The sequence below is a fragment of the Zalophus californianus genome, chromosome 12, assembly GCF_009762305.2.
Source record: "Zalophus californianus isolate mZalCal1 chromosome 12, mZalCal1.pri.v2, whole genome shotgun sequence".
Taxonomy (NCBI): Eukaryota; Metazoa; Chordata; class Mammalia; order Carnivora; family Otariidae; genus Zalophus; species Zalophus californianus.
In genome coordinates this window covers 62,206,799-62,233,608 of record NC_045606.1, presented here as the reverse complement: position 1 = coordinate 62,233,608, position 26,810 = coordinate 62,206,799, and the positions used below count along the sequence as shown (strand labels likewise).

Sequence of the window (26,810 nt, the reverse complement as noted above, 5' to 3'; positions counted from 1 at the left end):
TTAATCAAGGATTGGAAGACAAACTTGAGAAACAGTGTCTTACACTATAGATGAAAATGATAAGCAATTGAAAACGAGACAAGATAATAGGAGGTCAGACAAGAGCCAACACATGTAAATGAATCATTGATGTTCTGAGACTAAAGCCAAACAAAGTAACTGGAACAGAAGTAGTAATCAAAGATAAAGTTGAAGGCAACTTGCTCCAGTGGAAGAGAGTAGGGCTTGAGTTTCCATATTCAAAGGGCTCATTGTGTTCCAGGAAAATAAATTTAAAAATCAGTAAAAATAACTCACAGTTATAAATATGCTAGCAAAATGTTTGAAATACGAAGATAAAGAAAAATGTTTGCCTACAAAAGAAAGAAAAACTATCAGATTTGGCTCCTAATTCTCTTCTATAGTGCATAAACAGCAGAAGATAATTAAGAAATATGTTGAGTTTAATCTAAATTCGGTAAATCTCTACTTTAGTTGTTATTCATGTGTATCTATCTCATGAACCATGTCATTCTGGGAAAGAATTATTTGAGGGTATACTTCAGGCAATTGAAACATGAATCAAAATAAGTGCTGTAGAACTGACTGTCCCATACAATGTAACTCTGGAGCACTTGAAATGTGGCTAGTGCTAACTGAGATATGATGTAAGTGTAAAATATCCCCCGGGTTTTGGAAAAAAAAGAGTAATATAAAACTTCTTTAATATTTTTTATATTGATTACATGTTAAAATGATAATGTTTTGGATTTATTGACTTAAAGAAAGCATGGGGTGTGTATATCTTTTTAAATTATTGTCATCATTTTCTTCAGACAAATGCTCAGAAGTGGAATTGCTGGATTATATGGTAGTTCTATTTTAAATATTTTGAGGAACTTCTATGATGTATTCCATAGTAGCTACACCAATGAACATTTCCACCAACAGTGCACAAGGGTTCTCTTTTCTCTGCATCCTTGCCAACACTTGTTATCTCTTGTCTTTTTGATAGTGACATGTGTGAGGTGATGTCTCATTGTGATTTTCATTTGCATTTCTCTGATGATTAGTGATGTTGAGCATCTTTGTATGTTACGTGTTGACTGTTTGCAAGTCTTCTTTTTAATTAATTTAAATTTAAATTGCTACATAGACTAATGACTACCCTATTGGATAGCACAGCTCTAGGAAGTAATCAGAGTCAAGAAAACAAACAAATAAATACTTAAAGCTCTTAATATATAGATGAAGATAAAAATAGAAAATGCATAGAAATCTATGCTAATAAATTTGAATATCTTGCCAGAAAGGCAATTTTTAAAGGAAAATACTCCAAAAGAAATGGATACCTGGAATTCAGCAATAGCATGTGATGACATTGAAAAAATTGTGAAATAATTACTTTGCTAAAAATACTTTAGATCTCAAGAGTTTTATAGGCAATTATATTCAAATATCAGGGAATAGGTTATTTCTATGATGACAGCTACATAGAAGAAGAAAGTAAAGGCTAATCTTTATGAATATAATTGCAAAAAGCTTTAAATAGAATTCTAGCAATGCAAATGAATAAATATACAACAATAACAACACAACATGACCAAATAGAATTTATTTGAGTACTGCAAGGTGCCTTTACTATTATGAAGTATTTATTTTTTATTTTTTATTTTATTTATTTATTTTAAGAGATTTTATTTATTTATTTGACAGAGAGAGACACACAGTGAGAGAGGGAACACAAGCAGGGGGAGTGGGAGAGGGAGAAGCAGGCTTCCTGCGGAGCAGGGAGCCCGATGCGGGGCTCGATCCCAGGACCCTTGGATCATGACCTGAGCTGAAGGCAGATGCTTAAAGACTGAGCCACCCAAGTATTTTTTTTTTTTAAAGATTTTATTTATTTATTTGACACAGAGAGACGCAGTGAGAGAGGGAAAAGCAGGCTTCCTGCCCAGCAGGGAGCCTGATGTGGGGATAGGTCCCAGGACCCTGAGATCATGACCTGAGCCAAAGGCAGACAGACGCTTAATGACTGAGCCACCCAGGTGCCCCTATTATGAAGTATTTTAATATATAATCCATATGTCACATAGACATGCCCTTTAAGACCTGCATGAGACTGTCTTAAAGCTCTATCCCACATCCAGTTTTAATTACTAAAATTCAATCAGTGAATTTTTCAGGGGTTCTCCAGGTTTCTTCTCATTACTTGTCACCATTATTTCCTGGGTCTGTTGAATTTTTTCCTACACTTTGTGTTTTGTAGATGTTGATTTACTTTTTTCCAGACAACAAACAAAAGATTAGACACAGCCTAGTCTTCATAATTTTCAAATCCTCTCCCCAATATCACTTTCATACAGCAACAAGTGAGTAAGACTTTTTACTGTTCTGGAGAGGTGATTACATTGCAGTCCCACCCAGCATTTAACTTAAACATGGATATCAGATTTATATGTTCTTTGAAGGTACTGCAGTTATTGCTGTCAAGTATGGTTCCAGCTTGAAGCCATCCTGCTGGAAAGTTTCTGTTGTAGCCTTATTATAAATTTCCCTTTTATAATTGAGTTTGTGAATGTGTATCCCCCAAAATAAAAAAAAATCAGTGATAATGGATTTATCATCTATTGAAATGATTGTGTATTGTCCCCCTTCCCTCCCTCCCCCTCCTTCTTTTCTGCTCTTGCTTGCCTCTAAATTCTCTTCATTTTATAGGCAGGATAGTGTTAACTCTTTCTTTGTTGTCTCTTTTCAATCCATACCTTTAGGGCTTTTCACCTACTCCCCCCCAATCTTTTTTTTATGAAATTATTTTTCCAACAAAGTTCCTCAGAGGAAATTTGATTCCATCTGGAAAATAAGTTTGTTTGTTTGGTTTTCCATTTGCTATCAATACAACACATCAATAGGTCCAAAGGAGAGGAGGGGAGAGAGAGAGAGAGGGAGAAAGAAAGTAAAGGAGGGGAAACAATACATGGTCATCTCAATAGATGATAAAGCTATTATCTATGATTTTTTAATTTTTTGGGACAGACATTCACAAAGTCAATTATAAAAGGGAAATTTATAATAAGACTACAACAGAAAATTTTATAGACATTTCATAAACAGAAAATTAAGTGAAGCTAGCAGAATGATAAGATTGCTTGCTATTGCCAATATGGTTCAAAATTCTTCTGAAAGTTTTAGCTGATGCAGTAAGACACAAAACAGAAATAAGAGGTGTAATGATTAGGAAAGAAAAGGGGAAACTGTAGATGGTATATGTTCTTAGAAAACCAAAAACAATGAAACAAAGAAATCCTTAGAAAGAGTGAGAGTTTAGTAAGGAGACAGATTGTTACATAAATACAGTAAGTACAATAAATAAATAGCTATCTTATATCCCAGCAATAACATTTAGAAACTATAATTTAACAATGTACTCTGTAAACAAGAGTGGGCAAACATATACACTGTCCAGAGAAAAAACCTACTAATAATTTCCAGGACCAAGGAAAACTAAACTTCCCTGAAGGAAATAAAAATCTTGAATACATGGGAAGACTTTTTTGTTGGCAGGTGACAGGAACCCGATACAAACTATCTTAAGCTCAGAATGGGATTTGCTGGAAGGATACCGTAGTAGTTCACAAACCTATGAAGAGCTGTGGGTCTGGAGGTAGGAGGGATTACGACAAAGGACATACCACTCTCACGATTCTTTTTTTCTGATTTCCTTAGGGTGCTAGTTTCATTTCTTCAGCTTATTTAGGTAGTGGGATGTTGTGGCTTGCACTAGCAACCTACTAAGAAAGAAAAGGTGCTTCCTTTTAGTTTCAGTGTGGAAAATACCAGGGAAGATCTGTGATTATCCAAGCTTGGGTCGTATACCCACTCCTTGACTAATCTCTGAAGCCAGTAGAGTAACATAGCTGAAAGCCCATAAGAGTCATATGGAATGAGTAATGTGGGAGGGGATGTTCTCAAAATAAAATGAGAGGGGCTGTTAGAAGCAGGGAGGAAAAGGTGCTTGGGTAAATCAATACAACAGATATTCCATACAGAAAGGACTACTCATCTACCTGGATGAGAGCATGATATATTATTAAGATGATAATTCTTTCCCTTGAGTAATTAATTATAGTTTTCTTAGGTACTGTCTCAGTATACAAAAGGGAGAGTTCTCTTTAGAAATTGACAAAGTGATTTTAACTGACATTTTCTTAGAGACATAAGCAATTAAGAACAGCCAGAAAGAGAAAGGAGGAGGTCTTGCACTATCGGATATTAATAGATACTGTGAAGTTATACCAAGTAAAGTAATGTGATCCAGTCATTAAAAAAAAACAGGTCAGGGCGCCTGGGTGGCTCAGTTGGTTAAGCGACTGCCTTTGGCTCAGGTCATGATCCTGGAGTCCCGGGATCGAGTCCCACATCGGGCTCCCTGCTCAGCAGGGAGTCTGCTTCTCCCTCTGACCCTCTTCCCTCTTGTGCTCTCTATCTCTCATTCTCTCTCTCTCAAATAAATAAATAAAATCTAAAAAAAAAAAAAAACAGGTCAGTCTAACAGTATAACTCAGAAACAAACCCTAACGTATTTGAGAATTTAGAATATGTCATTACAAATCAAGTTGTATTTTTACATTTTGATAGAGGAGATCTTGGGGTGTATGATATTAGAAATAGAGTTAAATTTTAAAATCTTTTTGAAATTGCAGGAGACAAAATCTCTGAAAAGTTTTCAAAATCAAGAATTAGTATATTAAAAGTAACAGAACAGTGCCTATGTGACTGATTTAAAGATATTCAAGTCTTTATCGATACCTTATTTTTTGCACTGTCATTGTTTGTTTTTAGTGAGCATAAAACTTCCCATCTGGGTTTTATTAGGTTCATTCCTGACCTCTGTGCTCCAGCCCCAATTTTCCTATCCATTGGGAATTTCAGGACCCTTATCCTCCCAGAAGGAGAGGATACCTACAAACCCATGTCACAGATATTTTGAGAATCATTGATGGTTTCTAATAATTTTTTTCACCTTTTTGGAGATTTAACTCTCTTTCCTCTGTGCTTTTGCAGGGCTCTAATTTCTCAGCATTTTGCCAGCATAATCTTTGTGTATTTTTTTTTTAAATCAGGAACTGAGGTACTTGGTAATCAGGAACTTGGTAATCAGGATTACCAAGCACATCACCTTGGGCTCCTCCTGCCGGCACTTTACCAGACTGCCACCATTAGACACACTTCAAAATGAATCTGTAGCTATTTCTGATTTAGATCCTTCTCATCTCATTTTCTTGCTTTCTTAAGAAGTCTTTTCTCAACCCATTAAACTTACCTTGCATTATTCATCTCCCCTTGCAGCCCAAACTTCCTTCTTTAAAGCCCTGCAAAGGGCTTCATGGAAGAGACTAAGCAACATCAAGGCTCTGCGTAGTTGCAGATAGAGTGTATCTTTCTTTTGTAAAAGAATGTTTGTTTCATAATGACAAATGTGGAGTATTCTGCTTGATCGACATTATGCGTCTGTTTATTTGCTCATAAATAAAGTACAAACAGTGTGATGGATCACCTGGAACCCTGGAGTAGGAGAGTGAGAATTTTGGGTCCAAGCAATCTTGTTTTCTAACTCCGTGATCTAGATCATTTGATCTCTTGGAGTCTTAATGTCCTAGTGTTCAATAATATTTCAATAATATTTACTTCAAAGGGTTGATTTGATGATTGGATAAGGTAACACAGGTGAAGCCCTCCTTACAGTGTCTAGCACATAGAAACTGCTGAACAATGTTTGTTACATCTTGTTCTCTTGATAGGCTCAGTAGTACAGATGCTGCCACCAGAGTTTGAGTCCAGAAGATTTATAATCAATCTAGAGGGTTCCTGGGGTACACAAAAAGTTGTCTTTGTGAGGAGAAGAGAGAGGATTTATCACAGAGACAGAGGGGAAATAACAGAAAAGGAGAATGTAATAAGCTTCAAATGAGAGCCAGGAACAAGTCAAAGGAGACAGGAAAGCCCGGGTGGGGAGGGGAAGAGTGGGCAGAAGCAGATGACGAGGAGTGGGCTGAATGAAGTTGCTCATCTCCTGCACCTGAGCCACATTATTTCTGGTACCCTGAAGGCTTAGTTTGTCTATGATTTCCCTCATGGGGTTTTTGATATTATTGAGAGAGACCTGTGTGACTCTATCTGTTTCCATATTTTTGCTTCTCTTCAGTCAGAAACATTTCATGCCTTCAAAATCAGCTTAAAATAAATCAGAGCAGGGGAATTTTTATTTTTCATTTTGTCAGAGCAGACCATTCCAGTGTCCCTCAAGGGTGCTCTGCCCATATTTGTGGAGACTCAGAGTAAGAGTTCTTTCCTGCTCTCAAAGTTCAACTCCAAAAGGCCCACATCAGATTGCCTTGGGAAGAGCCATGGCAAGGGGCTGTTGTGATCCTTCTAAGGCAGGAATGAGTAGCAGATGGGATTCTGGTTGTATTTTCTAGATTACAAAAACTGTGTGGGAACTCTATGCATTGGGTACCTCTTTTTTTTTTTTAAGATTTTATTGGTTTATTCGTGAGAGAGAGAGAGAGAGGCAGAGGGAGAAGCAGGCTCCCAAGGAGCAGGGAGCCTGATGCGGGACCCGATCCCAGGACTCTGGGATCATGACCTGAGCTGAAGGCAGACGCTTAACCATCTGAGCCACCCAGGCGCCCCATTGGGTACCTCTTGAACCCAGCTTCACATCCTCTTGGCCCACTTTTTAAGGCCTAGCTGTACTGTTTTCTCTTGATTTATGTCCTGGGGATTCTCTGATGATGTGGGAGTTGTCCCACAGCCGTGCATAGTAGACCCAGAAAGCCTAGGGAATTAATACCCTGTGGGGTTCTGCTTGTCCCTGGGAATAGAGCTTGCATATAAATGTTCCTTCGTCCATTCCTCAGGAGGATAATTCTGAGCATCACTCATGGCTCTTCTGAAGATTTCACAGCTATGATACAAGGGACAGGAGGGAGGAATTAGGATTATTTTCTTGTTATAAGGTACTAACACTATGCATGAAGTGATATGGTGGTATTTGGAAGTGAACTTGGATTAACTGTAAACATATGTTGTGAATTCTAGGGTGACCACCAAAAAATAAAAATAAAAATAAGAAAAGAACTATAACCAATAGCATAGCATATGCTAAGAAAGAGAGAAAATGGAATCAGGTAAGATGCTCAAATAAAATGACACAAAGCAGAAAAACAGTGGAAGACAAAAATAGGAACAAAAAACAAGAGCAACAAATAGAAAGCAGTAATGAAGATGGTAGATATTAATCCAGTTATGTCAATAATCATTTGAATGCCAATGATCTGAATGCACCAGTTCAAAGACAGAGATTGTCAGAGTGGACCAGAAAATAAGAACCAACTATAATTGCTTATAAGAAACCCACTTTAAGTATAAAAACTCATCGTATAGATTAAATGATGGAGAAGAATATGCAGCAGTAATAACTATATTAATTTCAAACAGAGCAGACTTCAAACAAGGAAAGTTATGGGAGATAAGAGGGAATTGCATAATGACAGAGTCGTCAGTTCTCCAAGAAGACCTAAAAATCCTTAAGGTGTATGTGCCTAACAACAGAATGTCAAACTACGTGAAGCAAAAACTCATAGAATTGCAAAAAGAAATAGATGAATTCACTATCATAGTTGAAAACTTCAACACCTTTCTCTCAGAAATGGACAGATTCAGCAGACAGAAAATCAGCAAGAAGATAGTTGGACTCACCACACCATCAATCTGGTAGAATTGAAACTCTGTCTCTAAATCAGGGGCATATATCTTTTTGTATTGAGTTATGGACCCCTTTGAAGATCTCATAAAAAAATCTGAAACCTCCCCTCAGAAACAAACACAAAGATTTATTTATCAAAAAGTTGCTATAAATAAAAGTAAGTTTTTTACACTCTAAATTTTTCATCACAAATCAGTTTTAATAAGAATACTTATAAATGGATTGTTGTTCAGATGCTAATTGGGAAAAATAGCTAGAAATATTTTTTCTGAAGTATCATTATAAATCTTTAGAAGGACTTCCCTATCTCTGGGATTGGGTAGTGAGAGGGAATATACCATAAAGTTATATATAGTAATATAGCAATGGGATTCCTTATGTGCATCAAGAATGAGCTGTATACTGAATATATATTAACTCTTGATGTAAATAACACTCTTTATGTATATGGATGCTGTTTTAATGAATGAAATAAAATTTATTTAAAAAGGGACAAAAAGCCCACACCATCAATCAACTGGATATAATCGACATCTGTAGTCTGTTTCCTCCAACAACAGAGGAATACACCACATTCTGGGTCATAAAACACACCTTAACAAAAATTAAAAAGAATAGAAATCATGCAGTGTCTGTTCTCAGACCACAATGGATTTAACTAGAGATCAATAACAGTCTCCATTTGAGACTCCTAATGGAGAGCTTAGGTCCCATGGCCCTTCCGATTTACTCACTGAGAAAATGGTGAAAAATCTATTATGAGTTCATTAGTGCTTTTTAAAATTTATTTATTTTTTATTATTATGTTATGTTAATCACCATACATTACATCATTAGTTTTTGATGTAGTGTTCAATGATTAATTATTTGCATATAACACCCAGTGCTCCATGCAGAACGTGCCCTCCTTAATACCCATCACCAGGCCAACCCGTCCTCCCACGCTCCTCCCCTCTAGAACCCTTAGTTTGTTTTTCAGAGTCCATCGTCTCTCATGGTTCAACCCCCCCCTCCGATTTCCCCCCCTTCGTTCTTCCCCTCCTGCTATCTTCCTCTTCTTTTTTTTTTCTTAACATATATTGCATTATTTGTTTCAGAGGTACAGATCTGTGATTCAACAGTCTTGCACAATTCACAGTGCTCACCATAGCACATACCCAATGTCTATCACCCAGCCACCCCATCCCTCCCACCCCCCACCACTCCAGCAACCCTCAGTTTGTTTCCTGAGATTAAGAATTCTTCAAATCAGTGAGGTCATATGATACATGTCTTTCTCTGATTGACTTATTTCGCTCAGCATAACACTCTCCAGTTTCATCCACGTCATTGCAAATGGTAAGATCTCATTCCTTTTGATGGCTGCATAATATTCCATTGTATATATATATACCGCATCTTCTTTATCCATTCAACTGTCTATGGACATCTTGGCTCTTTCCACAGTTTGGCTATTGTGGACATTGCTGCTAGAAACATGGGGGTGCACGTACCCCTTTGGATCCCTACATTTGTATCTTTGGGGTAAATACCCAGTAGGGCAATTGCTGGGTCGTAGGGTAGCACTATTTTCAATTTTTTGAGGAACCTCCATACTGTTTTCCAGAGTGGTTGCACCAGCTTGCATTCCCACCAACAGTGTAGGAGGGTTCCCCTTTCTCCACATCCCCGCCAACATCTGTCGTTTCCTGACTTGTTCATTTTAGCCATTCTGACTGGTGTGAGGTGGTATCTCACTGAGGTTTTGATTTGGATTTCCCTGATGCTGAGTGATGTTGAGCACTTTTTCATGTGTCTGTTGGCCGTTTGGATGTCTTCTTTGGAAAAATGTCTGTTCATGTCTTCTGCCCATTTCTTGATTGGATCCTTTGTTCTTTGGGTGTTGAGTTTAAGAAGTTCTTTACAGATTTTGGATACTAGCCCTTTATCTGATATGTCATTTGCAAATATCTTCTCCCATTCTGTTGGTTGTCTTTTGGTTTTGTGGACTGTTTCCTTTGCTGTGCAAAAGCTTTTTTTCTTGATGAGATCCCAATAGTTCATTTTTGCCCTGGCTTCCCTTGCCTTTGGCAATGTTTCTAGGAAGAAGTTGCTGTGACTGAGGTCGAAGAGGTTGCTGCCTGTGTTCTCCTTTAGGATTTTGATGGACTCCTGTCTCACATTTAGGTCTTTCAACCATTTGGAGTCTATTTTTGTGTGTGGTGTAAGGAAATGGTCCAGTTTCATTCTTCTGCATGTGGCTGTCCAATTTTCCCAGCACCATTTGTTGAAGAGACTGTCTTTTTTTCACTGGACATTCTTTCCTGCTTTGTGGAAGATGAGTTGACCATAGAGTTGAGGGTCCATTTCTGGGCTCTCTATTCTGTTCCACTGATCTGTGTGTCTGTTTTTGTGCCAGTACCATACTGTCTTGATGATGACAGCTTTGTAATAGAGCTGGAAGTCCGGAATTGTGATGCCGCCAGCTTTGCTTTTCTTTTTCAAGATTCCTCTGGCTATTTGGGGTCTTTTCTGGTTCCATACAAATTTTAGGATTATTTGTTCCATTTTTTTGAAAAAAGTGGATGGTATTTTGATGGATATTGCATTGAATGTGTAGATTGCTCTAGGTAGCATTGACATCTTCACAATATTTGTTCTTCCAGTCCATAAGCATGGAACATTTTTCCATTTCTTTGTGTCTTCCTCAATTTCTTTCATGAGTATTTTATAGTTTTCTGAGTACAGATTCTTTGCCTCTTTGGTTAGATTTATTCCTAGGTATCTTATGGTTTTGGGTGCAATTGTAAATGGGATCGACTCCTTAATTTCTCTTTCTTCTGTCTTGTTGTTGGTGTATAGAAATGTCACTGATTTCTGTGCATTGATTTTATATCCTGCCACTTTACTGAATTCCTGTATGAGTTCTAGCAGTTTTGGGGTGGAGTCTTTTGGGTTTTCCACATACAGTATCATATCATCTGCAAAGAGTGAGAGTTTGACTTGTTCTTTGCCAATTCGGATGCCTTTGATTTCTCTTTGTTGTCTGATTACTGTGGCTAGGACTTCTAATACTATGTTGAATAGCAGTGGTGATAGTGGACATCCCTGCCGCGTTCCTGACCTTAGGGGGAAAGCTTTCAGTTTTTCCCCATTGAGAATGATATTCGCTGTAGGTTTTCCATAGATGGCTTTTATGATATTGAGGTATGGACCCTCTATCCCTATACTCTGAAGAGTTTTGATCATGAAAGGATGCTGTACTTTGTCAAATGCTTTTTCTGCATCTATTGAGAGGATCATATGTTTCTTGTTCTTTCTTTTGTTAATGTATTTTATCACGTTGATTGATTTGCGGATGTTGAACCAACTTTGCAGCCCAGGAATAAATCCCACTTGGTCGTGGTGAATAATCCTTTTAATGTACTGTTGGATCCTATTGGCTAGTATTTTGGTGAGAATTTTTACATCCATGTTCATCAAGGATATTGGTCTGTAATTCTCCTTTTTGATGGGATCTTTGTCTGGTTTTGGGATCAAGGTAATGGTGGCCTCATAAAATGAGTTTGGAAGTTTTCCTTCCATTTCTATTTTTTTGGAACAGTTTCAGAAGAATAAGTATTAATTCTTCTTGAAATGTTTGGTAGAATTCCCCTGGGAAGCCATCTGGCCCTGGGCTTTTGTTTCTTGGGAGATTTTTGATGACTGCTCCAATTTCCTTAGTGGTTATAGGTCTGTTCAGGTTTTCTATTTCTTCCTGGTTCAGTTTTGGTAGTTGATACATCTTTAGGAATGCATCCATTTCTTCCAGATTATCTAATTTGTTGGCATATAGTTGCTCATTTCATTAGTGCTTTTACGTGAGTTTGTAATTTATTACTCACATTTATATATACTTAAAAATTAGTCAAAGTATGTGTAAGACTTTATTTCATCTACAGATGAGACAGATTCATAGACCCTTTCATATTACCATTGCTATTCCTCACAAGTTCACTGCTCTGTAGTGTTCCAGTCTCCTTTCTCAAATACAGATAGGGCCTTAGTTCTTTATTGTCTAAAGAAGACTTTCTAAATGACTAGCATTTTATTCAAGGCACTTTACCAACTTGTCCAACCAGCCTTTGACCTTTTCTCTGGTCACTGTCCCCTCTCATTTTGCTCCGGCCTTTAGAAGCTACTTTGTTATCCTCTGACCTTTTGCACATACTGTTTGCACTGGAACGTTCTTTTCTCTGTTTTTCACCTGCTGAAGATCTCTTTCTGCTTTAGATTGGTATCAGATGTGATGTTCTCTGTGTAACTTTTCCCCCTGGCCCTGAAGCAGAGTGGGTGAGCCCTCCTCTGTCTCCTAGAGCACTCATTTGCCCTTAGTTATGGTGCATTGCCCACTTATTGTGATTGCTTATGGGTTCATCTTTCTATTTCTGTGGCCCAGAATGGAACCTGGCATATTGAGGGAATTAAATATATCTACATTGAATGACTAAATAAAAGAATGAAGGGAAATGGGCAGGGAGTTTATTGTAAGGCTTTCATTTAGATCAAATTTAAGAAAACAGGCTACTGCTGTTGTTCTTCTTCCTAGAACCAGACCTTAGTTAACATAGAACAGACCTTTATTGACATAGAACCAGACCTTCATTAATAGGACCAGATCTTATTAAGATGTCTGTTTAGGACTTTAGAAAAGCTGTCTGCATTTCAGGAGTGGGAGGCATCTGTTTCCTGGCACTAGTGTGCTTTAATTTTCTCTTCATTAATACAAAAGCAGTTTGGATGTGGGACATCCCAAGGGGAGCAGTCATAGCCATGCTCATTGAAAGAGTTGTTTGCTGACCCATGTGTGTCCTTAGTGAAGGTTCAGAGATCTTTGTGAGATGCTCCCCTTTGTGTGTGAAGTTCTTTTGACCTTAGTGGCAAAGCTGTCCTTCAGGTGATTTCTTCTGTTGTGGGGTGCAAGTAGCTGGTTAGGGTCTTGGGGAGGCATGCCCATGTGCACACAGATTTTTTTCTCTGCCCACCTGTCACATGCATATACATTAGCTGGGAGTGTTTTTAGCCCTCTGTGCATGCCCCCTCAGAGCTCATAAAGAACCTTTATGTAAATTAGAAAAAGGTCCTCCCTCTGCATGGATGGGATAGAAAAAGTCAACCCCTTCTGGATGGACACAGCTCCATGGGTACATGACTTGGCAACTCAACAGTATCTTTATGCAAGGATAAAAAGCAATAGTAATACTCTCAGGCTCCACTTAAAAAAAGTGGTTTTTTTTTTGCTCATAGACCTTTTATAACAGCTATTTTTTATAATATTTATTTATTTGTATTTTTATAATAACTTTTTATTTTAGAACACCTTTAGGTTTACAGAAAATTTGCAAAGATAGTATTGAGAGTTCCCAGATACCCTCATTCCCAATTTCCCCTATTACTAATCTCATATTAATATGGTACATTTATCACAATTAATGAACTAATAGTGATGAATTATTATTAACTAAAGTACATACTTCATTCAGATTTTCTTAGTTTTTACCTAATGTCCTTTTAAGTTTCACGATCCCATCAGGACACCACATTATATTTAGTCATCATGTCTTCTTAGGCTCCTCTGGACTGTGATAGTTTCTCTGACTTTCATTACTCTTTAATAACCTTGACAGTTTTGAGAAGTACTGGTCAGGTGTTTGCAGAATGTCCTTCATTTGGGATTTGTCTGATGTTTTCCCCATGACTAGACTGCATATTTGGATAGATTTTTATTATTTACATATGGTAGGGCCAACAGATCTGGAGATGACTGCCACTGAAAAGATAGTTTTGTAATACTTGCAGATCCCCAGGGGCACCTGGGTGGCTCAGTCATTAAGTGTCTGCCTTCAGCACGGGTCATGATCCCAGGGTCCTGGGATCGAGCCCCGCGTTGGGCTCCCTGCTCCATGGGAAGCCTGCTTCTCCTTCTCCCATTCCCCCTGCTTGTGTTCCCTCTCTTGCTGTCTCTCTCTCTGTCAAACAAATAAATAAAATCTTTAAAAAAAAATACTTGCAGATCCCCAAAGAGGGGGTACATATCTCACCATGGAGGCCATACGGAGAAGCACTGGGATCAGTTATAAGGCAGAGCTGGGGTGGAGGATAAACTGTGGGCAAGTGTCTTTATTGTGGCTTCTGGGCAAGGCAAGGTAAGCAGCCTTAGGATTGGCTAGTTTGAATAATCTCAGTGGGCTCTGGAATATAGGGGCTGTCTCTAGTTGTCTGGTACCTGCCCTGGGGTGAGTGGGACAAGTGTATAGTGGCCCAGAGTACAAAAGCTCAGTAAGGGAGGTATTGTGGGGGTGGACTCTGGTTTGGTTGGTTTGTATTTGAAAAACAAGGTGACTCAGATGCATTACTGAGTTGTCCAGAACAAGGCATGTCTGGGATATGCATGTAGGGCAGATTTTAAAGCATCAGGTTTACAGAAGCTAGGAATATGCTTAATACACTGGGGCTATGTGTTTTGGGAAGGAAGATCACAGAGGTGAAATGCCATTCTCATCACATCATATCAAGGATACATGATATCAGTGTAACTTATCCCTGTCAATATTGCCCTTGATTGCCTGGCTTATCAGGCCCTATTTTGGGATACTATTACCACTTCATGTTTGCCTTTAATGTTCATCTTATATGTTTGAAGTGTTTGTTGGGTAGAATATCAGTAAACCCATGGTGTAATTTTCCTTGGGTCTTGATCTTCTAGAAGATTGAAACTGCCAGAGTGAGTTCTGGGTTTTAGAGGTGGGGCCCTGTTTGGGGTGGGTGTCTCCATAGAATAGAGTCTTGAAATTTGATCCTTGCACACGCTGATTTCATAAGGGACACTTGTGTCTGAACATCCTTACTCTTCTCTAAAATGGTAGTCCTTTGTATGCTTCCAATTGCTGAATAAATATATATGTAAATGTCCACAGCTCTACCAGGAGTTGGAGTTGATCCAACTGAAATGAGACAAGACATATATCCTTAATACTTAGCTGTGGGTCAAAATATTCAGGGTGTTAGCCTATTTTCTGCACATAGATTTAAAAATTCCTGGTTGCTCCGTAAGTTGCCTGACCAATATCTTTTGGAGCCCTCAGATGATGGTGGAGATCATGAGAAATATATGTTTGCCTGCTTTGCTTTTGAAAATCCCGAGTTGGGCAAGGCAGGACATGTTGTTGGTTGGTAATTGACTGCACACCTCTCCCCTCACAGGGTCTAAGTCACAGAACTGTCTGTGGAACTCCCTCATCGATGGGCTCACAGGGAATGCCAAGGAAAAGCCACGGCCAACGATTGTCCATGACCCTCGACCACCAGAAGAGATCCTAGCTGATGAATTGCCTCAGCTTGATAGCCCGGAAGCCTTGGTGAAGACGTCCTTCAGGTTTGGTGGATTGCAATCAATTTGTTCCTTCTTATTTGCTACGGAGTTATTTTAGTCCAGTTGGGTGCATTGTCAGCGTGGCCAGCAAATTACCTCATTTCTCTGCACCGAGTAAATGAGAATTGATGGAGGAGTGTTGGAATTAATGCTAGCTGGACTTCTGGCTGGATTTCCTGAATATAGTGAAGGTCCTATCAGTAGTTAAATTGCTGTTGGTATTTAATTGGTATTGGCATTTAAATGCTGAGGCAAAGGATTTACTGATGTTGGCCGTTTGAATTGGATTAATGAGTCTTTTGCTTCAAAGGGGAGGATGAGCATGGAGATAAGTGCACAGAGAAAAAGCATGTGTGGGAATGAATTCAGCCTTTAGAGTCTGTGGCTGGGGGCAGGTTTCTAGTCGTAAGAGATGTCAGAGCTGCAGATCTTCCTGTGTGCTTTCCCATGTGGCTGCTGACTCTGTTCTTGTTCGTCATTTGGTCTTCTGTCTTCTGTAGAGGCCTCTTGCATTGTCTTCCTGTATTGGACCCCACTTAGCCATGACTCTGGCACTCACCTTTCCACTGTGTCAAAGAAAAATCCATCTGAGTAGGGGACGTGGTGGATAAAAGTGATTTCTTCCCCCCGAATGGGGCTTTCAAGTTTATTTTTGAAATACACAGCAGTGCTGGCATCAGAAATTAAGGTTGATTTTTTTTTTTTACCAGCCTGCCTCCTTCTCCCCTCTTTCCTCCCTGTTACCCTAGTTTTATGTCTTTCACTTTTCTTTCCATTATAGAAGGCTCTCACACGCTCCACATGGCTGGCAGAACACAGAAACCTCGATGTTTCTTCTCCCATAAACAACTCCGACAACCCTTGGCATCCATGAAAAATGTGCTCTCTTTTGCATCCAGGTGATGTGTGTAATCGCTCAGTAAAAAACCATTTCATTGTGTGAAGCTTCTCAGTGTAGATTGAATTATAGATGAGCTCGGAAAAGCAGTGATGAATAGGCGTTTGGATTTCTTTATGTAATGTGACTGATGCAGTGGCCGGGGCAAGAACTGCAAAGCAAATGCTCTTCTTATTTCTACTAAAGGTTTGGTTACTGCATTGTGAGGTTTTACATAAAATAAAACCCACTCAGGTAGAGAGAAGTTAACTTCCACGAACCTGCAGTTCTTTGCACGTGACTTTGGTGGGAAAGGGGAGGGCGACTGGCTTTCTTGGGTTGTGTGTTCTCATTTTGGAGCGTCTCTGGTGGAGTCCACCCTTTCACCTGCAGTCTTCTTGTAGCTCTTCCTTCCAGTTGAGTCCAGGTTCACTGTCCTCTTCAATGAACAGCTAAAGAGGCATTCTCCTGAAAAGAACATCTCATTTGCTTGCCAATTCTTGCCAGTTCTTCTCTTGGCATTCAGTGTTCTTTAATAGAGAAAATGTATTGATGGCCGTGAACTTCATTTGCTCTGCTAGTTGTGTTATATATCAATATCTGGGTTCCAGAAAAAAAGATTAAATTATGTTTGTTAAGGTTTGGGACTTATTTTTGGTGCCTTGTAACACTTGGTGCAGTAAGGAAAATGTGGCAGGTATAAATATACCAACCCTTCAGCAATTGAAGCTAGAAATCCATTGGCATTGGTTATTCATTTATTTGTCTCCTTAAGACAACTGTGTGTTATTCTGGCACCATCCTTTCTTCCAAAGAAGGTAAGTGATTTCAATGACAATGTTAGAGGGTAGATATTCTCTAAAGCAATTGTCCTTAACTGTGGTGGTCACATCAGTTGTGGGATTTGTTGTACATAAATTATCATAAGCAAAGTACTAACATGTGGGAACAGTTTATTTATCAGGAAGTAAATTAGAGCAGAATCAAGGTTACCCGTGTAATAACGTCACTTGTTTTCTATATGCTTTTTGGATTGCAAAGAAATGAGTCATCGCTAGATTTTAAATAATGCTGATAGGAATATATCACTTATGTGTTCTCTGGTGCCCCCACCCCCGCATTTCACATTTCACTCGAGTGAAAAAAACGTGAGAATTGCTGACTTCCCAATGTTAGTGACTCTGGGAAATCTTGGACGAATGGTGTTATACCTGCACATTTTTAAATTTCAGGGATGCATCAATGATAGGTGCTCTCAGTCCCTGAGGTAACTCCTTTTACTAAGCTGTACAGTCTTACTTACCTCTACTGAGGTTGAAATATTGGGCTCATCTTTCTTTTTTTTAAATTTTTATTAATTTTTTTTTGTCAGAGAGAGAGAGAGTGTACAAGCAGGGGGAGTGGCAGGCAGAGGGAGAAGCAGGCTCCCCGTGGAGCAGGGAGCCCGATGCAGGGCTTGATCCCAGGACCCTGATATCATGACCTGAGCTGAAGGCAGACGCTTAACTGACTGAGCCACCCAGGCGCCCTTGGGTTTGTCTTTCTGACTCTGAAAGTCAGAGCCGCTTAGCCCCTGTAATGCGTGTGTGTGTGTGTGTGTGTGTGTGTGTGTGTGTGTGTGTGCATGTGAACACGTTTATGCACTCCTGAACACACAATTAAGGCATTTGGGTATGTGATTGTTAACATCTTGTCTTTCTCAGTTATGGAGGGTCTTGTTTGCTGAGGAGGAGCACATGGTTCTCATCAGTTTGCATTGTCTGTCCTCATAGCTCCTCTGTCGGACTGTTACCAGTGAGCAACACAGTGGCAACTTTGCTTTACTCCCTTCTCTTCCTCCTCCATCCCATTTGGAAAGCATTAGGAATCCTGGGCCATGAAATATGGTCATCAGCTTTAATTATCAAATAAGATCCAAACTGCAATGACAGTAAGCCCAATGTGCCAGATTATCAGGAAGTCTAGTCTTTTTCTTGGGGGTTTGTCTCCCTAACTGTATCCAGGGACTCCAGGCTTACTGACACTAGTTACAGACGCAGCCCTTAGCCTGTTCTGCCTCCTGCCACCTGCCAGGGCAATGGGGTCTCACGCTGAGGGTGGACTTTCTGACCTCAGTGAGGTTCTAAGTCTGTGTCCAGTCCAGATCTCCTCTTTCTTGTGATGCCTCCTCTGGCTGGCTTCTCTTGTCCTTTCCTGACACCTGGCCTCAGTTAGCACCACCACAGTTTCTCACATGTATTTTAATGATGTTGCTCCTCAAAAGGAAGGAGTTAGTTGTTTCATATCACTTTCCCTAGAAATCTCTTCTAGCTCTCTGCAAGTATGTGATGACAGTTACATACAAGCCACTCCCAGGACAAAGAATGCGTACTTGTTTTTTTTTCTTTTTTTTAACTTAATTTTATATGTTATGTTAGTCACCATACATTACATCATTAGTTTTTGAGTAGTGTTCCATGATTCATTGTTTGCGTATAACACCCAATGCGTTCCCTCTTTCACTACGTGCCCTCTTTAATACCTATCACCAGGCTAACCCATCCCCCCACCCCCCTCCCCTCTAGAACCCTCAGTTTGTTTCTCAGAGTCCATAGTCTCTCATGGTTCATCTCCCTCCTCTGATTTCTCCCCCTTCATTTTCCCCTTCCTACTATCTTCTCTCTCTCTCTTTTTTTTAACATATATTATATTATTTGTTTCAGAGGTACAGATCGGTGATTCAACAGTCTTGCACAATTCACAGCGCTCACCATAGCACATACCCTTCCCAATGTCTATCACCCAGCCACCCCATCCGTACCACTCCCCATCACTCCAGCCACCCTCAGTTTATTTCCTGAAATTAAGAATTCCTCATATCAGTGAGATCATATGATACATGTCTTCTCTGATTGACTTATTTCACATAGCATAATACCCTCTAGTTCCATCCACATGGTTGCAAATGGCAAGGTTTTTTTTTGATGGCTGCATAATATTCCATTGTGTATATATATATATATATATATATATATATATATATATATACACCACATCTTCTTTATCCATTCATCTGTTGATGGACATCTTGGCTCTTTCCACAGTTTGGCTATTGTGGACATTGCTGCTATAAACATCGGGGTGCACGTACCCCTTCGGATCCCTACATTTGTATCTTTGGGTAAATACCCAGTAGTGCAATTGCTGGGTCGTAGGGTAGCTCTATTTTCAACTTTTTGAGGAACCTCCGTACTGTTTTCCAGAGTGGTTGCACCAGCTTGCATTCCCACCAACAGTGTAGGAGGGTTCCCCTTTCTCTGCATCCCGCCAACATCTGTCATTTCCTGACTTGTTACATTTAGCCATTCTGACTGGTGTGAGGTGGTATCTCATTGAGGTTTTGATTTGGATTTCCCTGATGCCGAGTGATGTTGAGCAGTTTTTCACGTGTCTGTTGGCCGTTTGGATGTCTTCTTTGGAAAAATGTCTGTTCATGTCGTCTGCCCATTTCTTGATGGATTATTTGTTCTTTTGGTGTTGAGTTTTTTAAGTTCTTTATAGATTTTGGATACTAGCCCTTTATCTGATATGTCATTTGCAAATATCTTCTCCCATTCTTTTGGTTGTCTTTTGGTTTTGTTGACTGTTTCCTTTGCTGTGCAAAAGCTTTTTATCTTGATGAAGTCCTAATAGTTCATTTTTGCCCTTGCTTCCCTTGCGTTTGGCAATGTTTCTAGGAAGAAGTTGCTGTGACTGAGGTCGAAGAGGTTGCTGCCTGTGTTCTCCTCTAGGATTTTGATGGACTTCTGTCTCACATTTAGGTCTTTCATCCATTTTGAGTTTATTTTTGTGTGTGGTGTAAGGAAATGGTCCAGTTTCATTCTTCTGCATGTGGCTGTCCAATTTTCCCAACACCATTTGTTGAAGAGACTGTTTTTTTTCCACTGGACATTCTTTCCTGCTTTGTGGAAGATGAGTTGACCATAGAGTTGAGGGTCCATTTCTGGGCTCTCTATTCTGTTCCACTGATCTATGTGTCTGTTTTTGTGCCAGTACCATACTGTCTTGATGATTATGACTTTGTAATAGAGCTTGAAATCTGGAATTGTGATGCCACCAGCTTTTCTTTTCTTTTTCAACATTCCTCTGGCTATTCGGGGTCTCTTCTGGTTCCATACAAATTTTAGGATTATTTGTTCCATTTCTTTGAAAAAAGTGGATGGTATTTTGATAGGGATTGCATTAAATGTGTAGATTGCTCTAGGTAGCATTGACATCTTCACAATATTTGTTCTTCCAGTCCATGAGCATGGAACATTTTTCCATTTCTTTGTGTCTTCCTCAATTTCTTTCATGAGTATTTTATAGTTTTCTGAGTAAGATTGTTTGCCTCTTTGGTTAGATTTATTCCTAGGTATCTTATGGTTTTGGGTGCAATTGTAAATGGGATCAACTCCTTAATTTCTCTTTCTTCTGTCTTGTTGGTGTATAGAAATGCCACTGATTTCTGTGCATTGATTTTATATCCTGCCACTTTACTGAATTCCTGTATGAATTCTAGCAGTTTTGGGGTGGAGTCTTTTGGGTTTTCCACATACAGTATCATATCATCTGCAAAGAGTGAGAGTTTGACTTGTTCTTTGCCAATTCGGATGCCTTTGATTTCTTTTTGTTGTCTGATTGCTGTGGCTAGGACTTCTAATACTATGTTGAATAACAGTGGTGAGAGTGGACATCCCTGTCGCATTCCTGACCTTAGGGGAAAGCTTTCAGTTTTTTCTCATTGAGATTGATATTTGCTGTGGGTTTTTCATAGTTGGCTTTTATGATATTGAGGTATGTACCCTCTATCCCTACACTCTGAAGAGTTTTGATTAAGAAAGGATTCTGTACTTTGTCAAATGCTTTTTCTGCATCTATTGAGAGGATCATATGATACTTGTTCTTTCTTTTATTAATGTATTGTATCACATTGGTTGATTTGCGGATGTTGAAACAACTTTTTAGCCCAGGAATAAATCCCACTTGGTCGTGGTGAATAATCCTTTTAATATACTGTTGGATCTTATTGGCTAATATTTTGGTGAGAATTTTTGCATCCATGTTCATCAGGGATATTGGTCTGTAATTCTCCTTTTTGATGGGGTCTTTGTCTGATTTTGGGATCAAGGTAATGCTGGCCTCATAAAACAAGTTTGGAAGTTTTCCTTCCATTTCTATTTTTTGGAACAGTTTCAGAAGAATAGGTATTAATTCTTCTTTAAATGTTTGGTAGAATTCCCCTGGGAAGCCATCTGGCTCTGGGCTCTTGTTTGGAGATTTTTGATTAAACTGCTTCAGTTTTCTTAGTGGTTATAGGTCTGTTCAGGTTTTCTATTTCTTCCTGTTTCAGTTTTGGTAGTTGATATATCTCTAGGAATGCATCCATTTTTCCAGATAATCTAATTTGCTGGCATATAGTTCCTCATAATATATTCTTATAATTGTTTGTATGTCTTTGGTGTTGGTTGTGATCTCTCCTCTTTCATTCATGATTTTGTTGATTTGAGTCATTTCTCTTTTCTTTTTGATAAGTCTGTCCAGGGGTTTATCAATCTTGTTAATTCTTTCAAAGAACCAGCTCCTAGTTTTGTTGATCTGTTCTACTGTTCTTTTGGTTTCTAGTTCATTGATTTCTGCTCGGATCTTTATTATTTCTCTTCTCCTGCTGGGTTTAGGCTTTATTTGCTGTTCTTTCTTCAGCTCCTTTAGGTGTAGGGTTAGGTTGTGTATTTGAGACCTTTCTTGTTTCTTGAGAAAGGCTTGTATTGCTATATACTTTCCTCTCAGGACTGCCTTTGCTGTATCCCAAAGGGTTTGAACAGTTGTGTTTTCATTTTCATTGGTTTCCATGAATTTTTAAAATTCTTCTTTAATTTCCTGGTTGACCCATTCATTCTTTAGTAGGATGCTCTTTAGCTCCATGTATTTGAGCTCTTTCCGACGTTCCTCTTGTGATTGAGTTCTAGTTTCATTGTGGTCTGAAAATATGCAGGGAATGATCCCAGTCTTTTGGTACCGGTTGAGACCTGATTTGTGACCTAGGATGTGATCTATTCTGGAGAATGTTCCATGGGCACTAGAGAAGAATGTGTATTCTGTTGCTTGGGATGGAATGTTCTAAATATATCTGTGAAGTTCATTTGGTCCAGTGTGTCATTTAAAGTCTTTATTTCCTTGTTGATCTTTTGCTTAGATGATCTGTCCATTTCAGTGAGGAGGGTGTTAAAGTCCCCCACTATTATTGTATTGTTGTCAATGTGTTTCTTCGCTTTTGTTATTAATTGGCTTATATAATTGTCTGCTCCCATGTTCGGGGCATAGATATTTATAATTGTTAGATCTTCTTGTTGGAGAGACCCTTTAAGTAGGATATAGTGTCCTTCCTCATCTCTTATTATAGTCTTTGTTTTAAAATCTAATTTGTCTGATATAAGGATTGCCACCCCAGCTTTCTTTTGGTGTCCATTAGCATGGTAAATGGTTTTCCACTCCCTCACTTTCAATCTGGGAATCTTTGGGTCTAAAATGAATCTCTTGCAGACAGCATATCGATGGGTCTTGTTTTTTTTATCCAGTCTGTTAGCCGGTGTCTTTTGATTGGGGCATTTAGCCCATTTACATTCAGGGTAACGAAAGATATGAATTTAGTGTCGTTGTATTGCCTGTAAGGTGACTGTTACTGTATATTGTCTGTGTTCCTTTCTGGTCTATGTTACTTTTAGGCTCTCTCTTTGCTTAGAGGACCCCTTTCAATGTTTCTTGTAGGGCTGGTTTGTGTTTGCCAATTAGTTTAGTTTTTGTTTGTACTGGAAGCTTTTGATCTCTCCTTCTATTTTCAATGACAGCCTAGCTGGATATAGTATTCTTGACTGCATATTTTTCTCATTTATTGCTCTTAATATATCATGGCAGTCCTTTCTGGCTTGCCAGGTCTCTGTTGATAGGTCTGTTGCCAGTCTAATATTTATACCATTGTAGGTTACAGACCTCTTGTCCCGAGCTGCTTTCAGGATTTTCTCTTTGTCTCTGAGACTTGTAAGTTTTACTATTAGATGTTGGGGTGTTTACATATTTTTATTAATTTTGAGGGGGGTTCTCTGTGCCTCCTGGATTTGATGCCTGTTTCCTTCCCCACATTAGGGAAGTTCTCTGCTATAATTTGCTCCAATATACCTTCTGCCCCTCTCTCTCTTTTTCTGGGATCCCAATTATTCTAATATTGTTTCATCTTATGGTATCACTTAGCTCTCAAATTCTTCCCTCGTGATCCAATAGTTGCTTATCTTTTTCTCAGCTTCTTTATTCTCCATCATTTGGTCTTCTATATCACTAATTCTCTCTTCTGCCTCATTTGTCCTAGTAGTTAGAGCCTCCGTTTTTGATTGCACCTCATTAATAGCCTTTTGGATTTCGACTTGGTTAGATTTTAGTTCTTTTATTTCTCCAGAAAGGGTTTCTCTGGTATCTTCCATGCTTTTTACAAGCCCAGCTAGTATCTTTATAATCGTCATTCTGAACTCTAGTTCTGACATCTTCCTAATGTCCATATTGATTAGGTCCCTTGGCAGTCAGTGCTGCCTCTTGTTCTTTTTTTTTGAGGTGCGTTTTTCTGTCTTGTCATTTTGTCCAGAGAAGAGCAGATGAATGAGAGAACAAAATGCTAACAGGGTAACAACGACTCCAGAAAAGTATACCCTAAACAAATCAGAAGAGACCTGAAACCGGAGGAAAAGAAAGGGAAAGAAAGAAAAAAAGAGAAAGAAAAAAAAAAGAATATGATCAAATATCATCAGGCTGGTGAATAGATCAGTGTCACACACTAGATTTTGGGCATATTTTGGTCTGTTAGAAGAAACTGCCTCCCAAAATTTTAAAGAGAGAAAACCTTATATATGTACAAAAATCAGGGTAAATATGATGAAGGGATGGAATATGACTGTAAAGATGAAAAGTATAAAAGATTTTATAACTAATTAATAAGATTCGAAGTTGGTTGAATAAAGAAAGAAGAAAAAGAAAGGGAGAGAATGTGATCTGGCAGGAGACTAGAACAAAGCCATACACTAGAGATTTAGGGTATAGTTTGGTCTGTTAGAAGAAACTGTATCCCAAAATTTTAAGGAGAGAACAACTTTATTATATACCAAAAATAAGGTTAACTACAATGAAGGGATAGAATATGACTCTAAAAATGAAAAATAAAAGATTTTTATAAAAGGGATCGATAAGATGTTGGTTGAAAAAGGGAAAAAGAAAAATTAAAAAAAATAGAAAAAGAGCAAAAAGAAAATTAAAAAAATTAATTTTGAAAGTCTAAAGAATCAGGGGGAAAAAAGCCATGAATTCTATATGCTGTATTCCCCTAGCGCTGGAGTTCTGCCGTTCTCATTGATCGTAAACTGTGTCTTGGCTGGCTGTTCTTGCTGACCCGGGGGAAGGGCCTGTTGCAGGGGTTCCCAAATGTCTTTGCTGGAGGCAGAATTGCCCCGCCCTTGTCAGTCCCGGCTAAGTCATCTGCTCAAGTTTGCTATTGGGAGTTTTGTTCCCTGCAGGCTTTCGGTACAGCTTTGGAGGACGAGAGTGAAAATGGTGGCCTCCCAATCTCCACCCCGGAGAATCCGAGAACTCAGGGCCCCGCTCCTCAGTGCACCCCCAGAGAAAAGCAGTCACTCCCATCTCCCCGGTCTCCGGCCACACTCCATGCTCACCCGGCCTGTGACCGAGCGTTTCTGTCTCTGGCACCCAACTTGGTGTGGAGTCTCCAAACCCAGCAGATTCCTGCAGTGCGCTCCCGTACCGCTCCTCCCAGGGGAGGAAGGGGAGTCTCCCCGGCTCTGCTGCTTGTTTGGTCCCTGTTGGAGGAGCAGTGGCCCGACTGTGCCGCGGATCCCGGTTTATGGCAACCCCGAGCTGAGAGCCCGCGCCTCGGCTCCGTCTCTGCAGCCCCGGCTTCCTGGATACAATACCTGGGAGCTCTGCCGCACTCAGGCACCCCTGGTCTTTCTGTGACCCCCAGGGTCCTGAGACCACACTGTCCTGAGAGGATTCCACCCACTGCTTAGCCACTGGAACGATGTCCCTCAGCAGAGCAGACTTCTGAAAGTTCCGATTTTGTGCTCCGCTGCTCTATCACTTGCCAGAAGCGGCCGACGGAGGCCCCTCTCCCACCATCTATCCTCCTGAATATTACCTCGGATTCACTTCTCTGCACATCCTACCTTCCAGAAAGTGGTCACTGTTCTGTTCAGAGCGTTGCTGCTGTTCTTTTCTTTGATCTCCTCTTGAGTTTGTAGGTGTTCAGAATGGTTTGATACTTATCTAGCTGAATTCCTGGGACCAGACGAAATTTAGGTCTCCTGGGGTGCCTGGGTGGCTCAGTCGTTAAGTGTCTGCCTTTGGCTCAGGTCATGATCCCAGGGTCCTGGGATCGAGCCCCGCATCAGGCTCCATGCTCCGCAGGAAGCTTGCTTCTCCCTCTCTCACTCCCACTGCTTGTGTTCCCTCTCTCACTGTGTCTCTCTCTGTCAAATAAATAAATAAATAAATCTTTAAAAAAAAAAAGAAATTTAGGTCTCCTACTCCTCTGCCATCTTTCAAATGCATACTTGTTTTATATTTGCATAATATTTCCATTCAAGTAATTCCTTCTAGATCAAAGAGACAGCCTGCTCTAAAGGTAAATTCTATTCTCTATTTCCAAAGGTAAGAAGTGTTTATAAATTTATAAATGGTAGGTGTTTTTCAAAAAAGCTTCAAAAGTTTATATGTTTCAGTCTCCCCCAGGCTCCCTGTTACAACAACAATAACAATAGGATTCTTATATTGCCAGGCATGACCCTAACAACCCAAAGATGATGCCCATTTTAGAAATGGAGAAACTGGCCCAGAAAGGTAGATCCCATAGTTCTGATTGAGTTCAAACACAAACTAACAAGGACAATTGCTTGCCAATTGGTGGTCATCAATGGCAGAAGCAAGGGGTAGCTTGAGTAGACTTTAGGTCCCATTTAGGCTTTAGGAGCCCTTGGAGTCCCACCCCAAATAAATGTATCATCTATAAACTCACATAAAAAGCATGCTTGTGGGGGTGCCTGGCTGGCTCAATCAGAAGAGCATGCAACTCTTGATCCTGGGGTCGTTGGCTAGAGCCCCACGTTGGGCATAGAGATTACTAAATAAATAAATAAATAAATAAACCTCTTAAAAAAAAAGCATGCTTGTGATGTAAATGCAGCTTCAGGACAGCTCCTCTTCCAACCAAACTGCCACTAGAGGCTAACACTCTCTGTGTCAATTAGCAATAATGCAAGCGGGCATAGCAGAAACTGAGAATTTGAAACACAGATTTAGAAATAACAATTTTAGAAAATGAGAGGCACCGCCTCATTCCCCCAAGGCTTATAAGTCAATGGTTGAGGTGTGTGCAAATGCTATCTCAATTCCAAACGCATTCATTGGCAGCCTCCCTGCCAGGCCTCCTCTTTGCTGGGCAGTGGTGATGAGGCAAATGTTCCATGTCTCAGAGCAGACAGTTCAGCAGGGTCTCGAGACAGAGAGACCAGTGCAGGAAGGGAAGGGGCTCCTCATTATTGTCCAGGTTCAAATCCCAGCCACTATTGCTTGGAAGCTAACACAGTTTTGTGTGGTTGTACTATGGACTTTAGTCTTTACTCCTCATGAAAGGGATATTCTAAGCTACCCAGGTAGAAAATTCAACTCCTGAAAGTGGCTGTACTGGGCTTTTGTCTCGACTCAGTTACCAAGGCAAATTACAT

The 26,810-nt window shown here is 39.6% G+C and overlaps 1 protein-coding gene across 7 annotated transcripts in view; it reads left to right on the top strand.

Moving 5' to 3' along the window:
• PDE1C (phosphodiesterase 1C) overlaps positions 1 to 26,810 on the top strand; it is a 537,291-nt gene that overhangs the window by 109,460 nt on the left and 401,021 nt on the right. For all 7 annotated transcript variants that reach the window (XM_027575051.2, XM_027575054.2, XM_027575059.2 and 4 more), the window contains exon 3: positions 14,969 to 15,140. In XM_027575051.2, the coding sequence (XP_027430852.1) occupies positions 14,969 to 15,140 (172 nt within the window). The remainder of the gene's footprint in view (positions 1 to 14,968; positions 15,141 to 26,810) is intronic.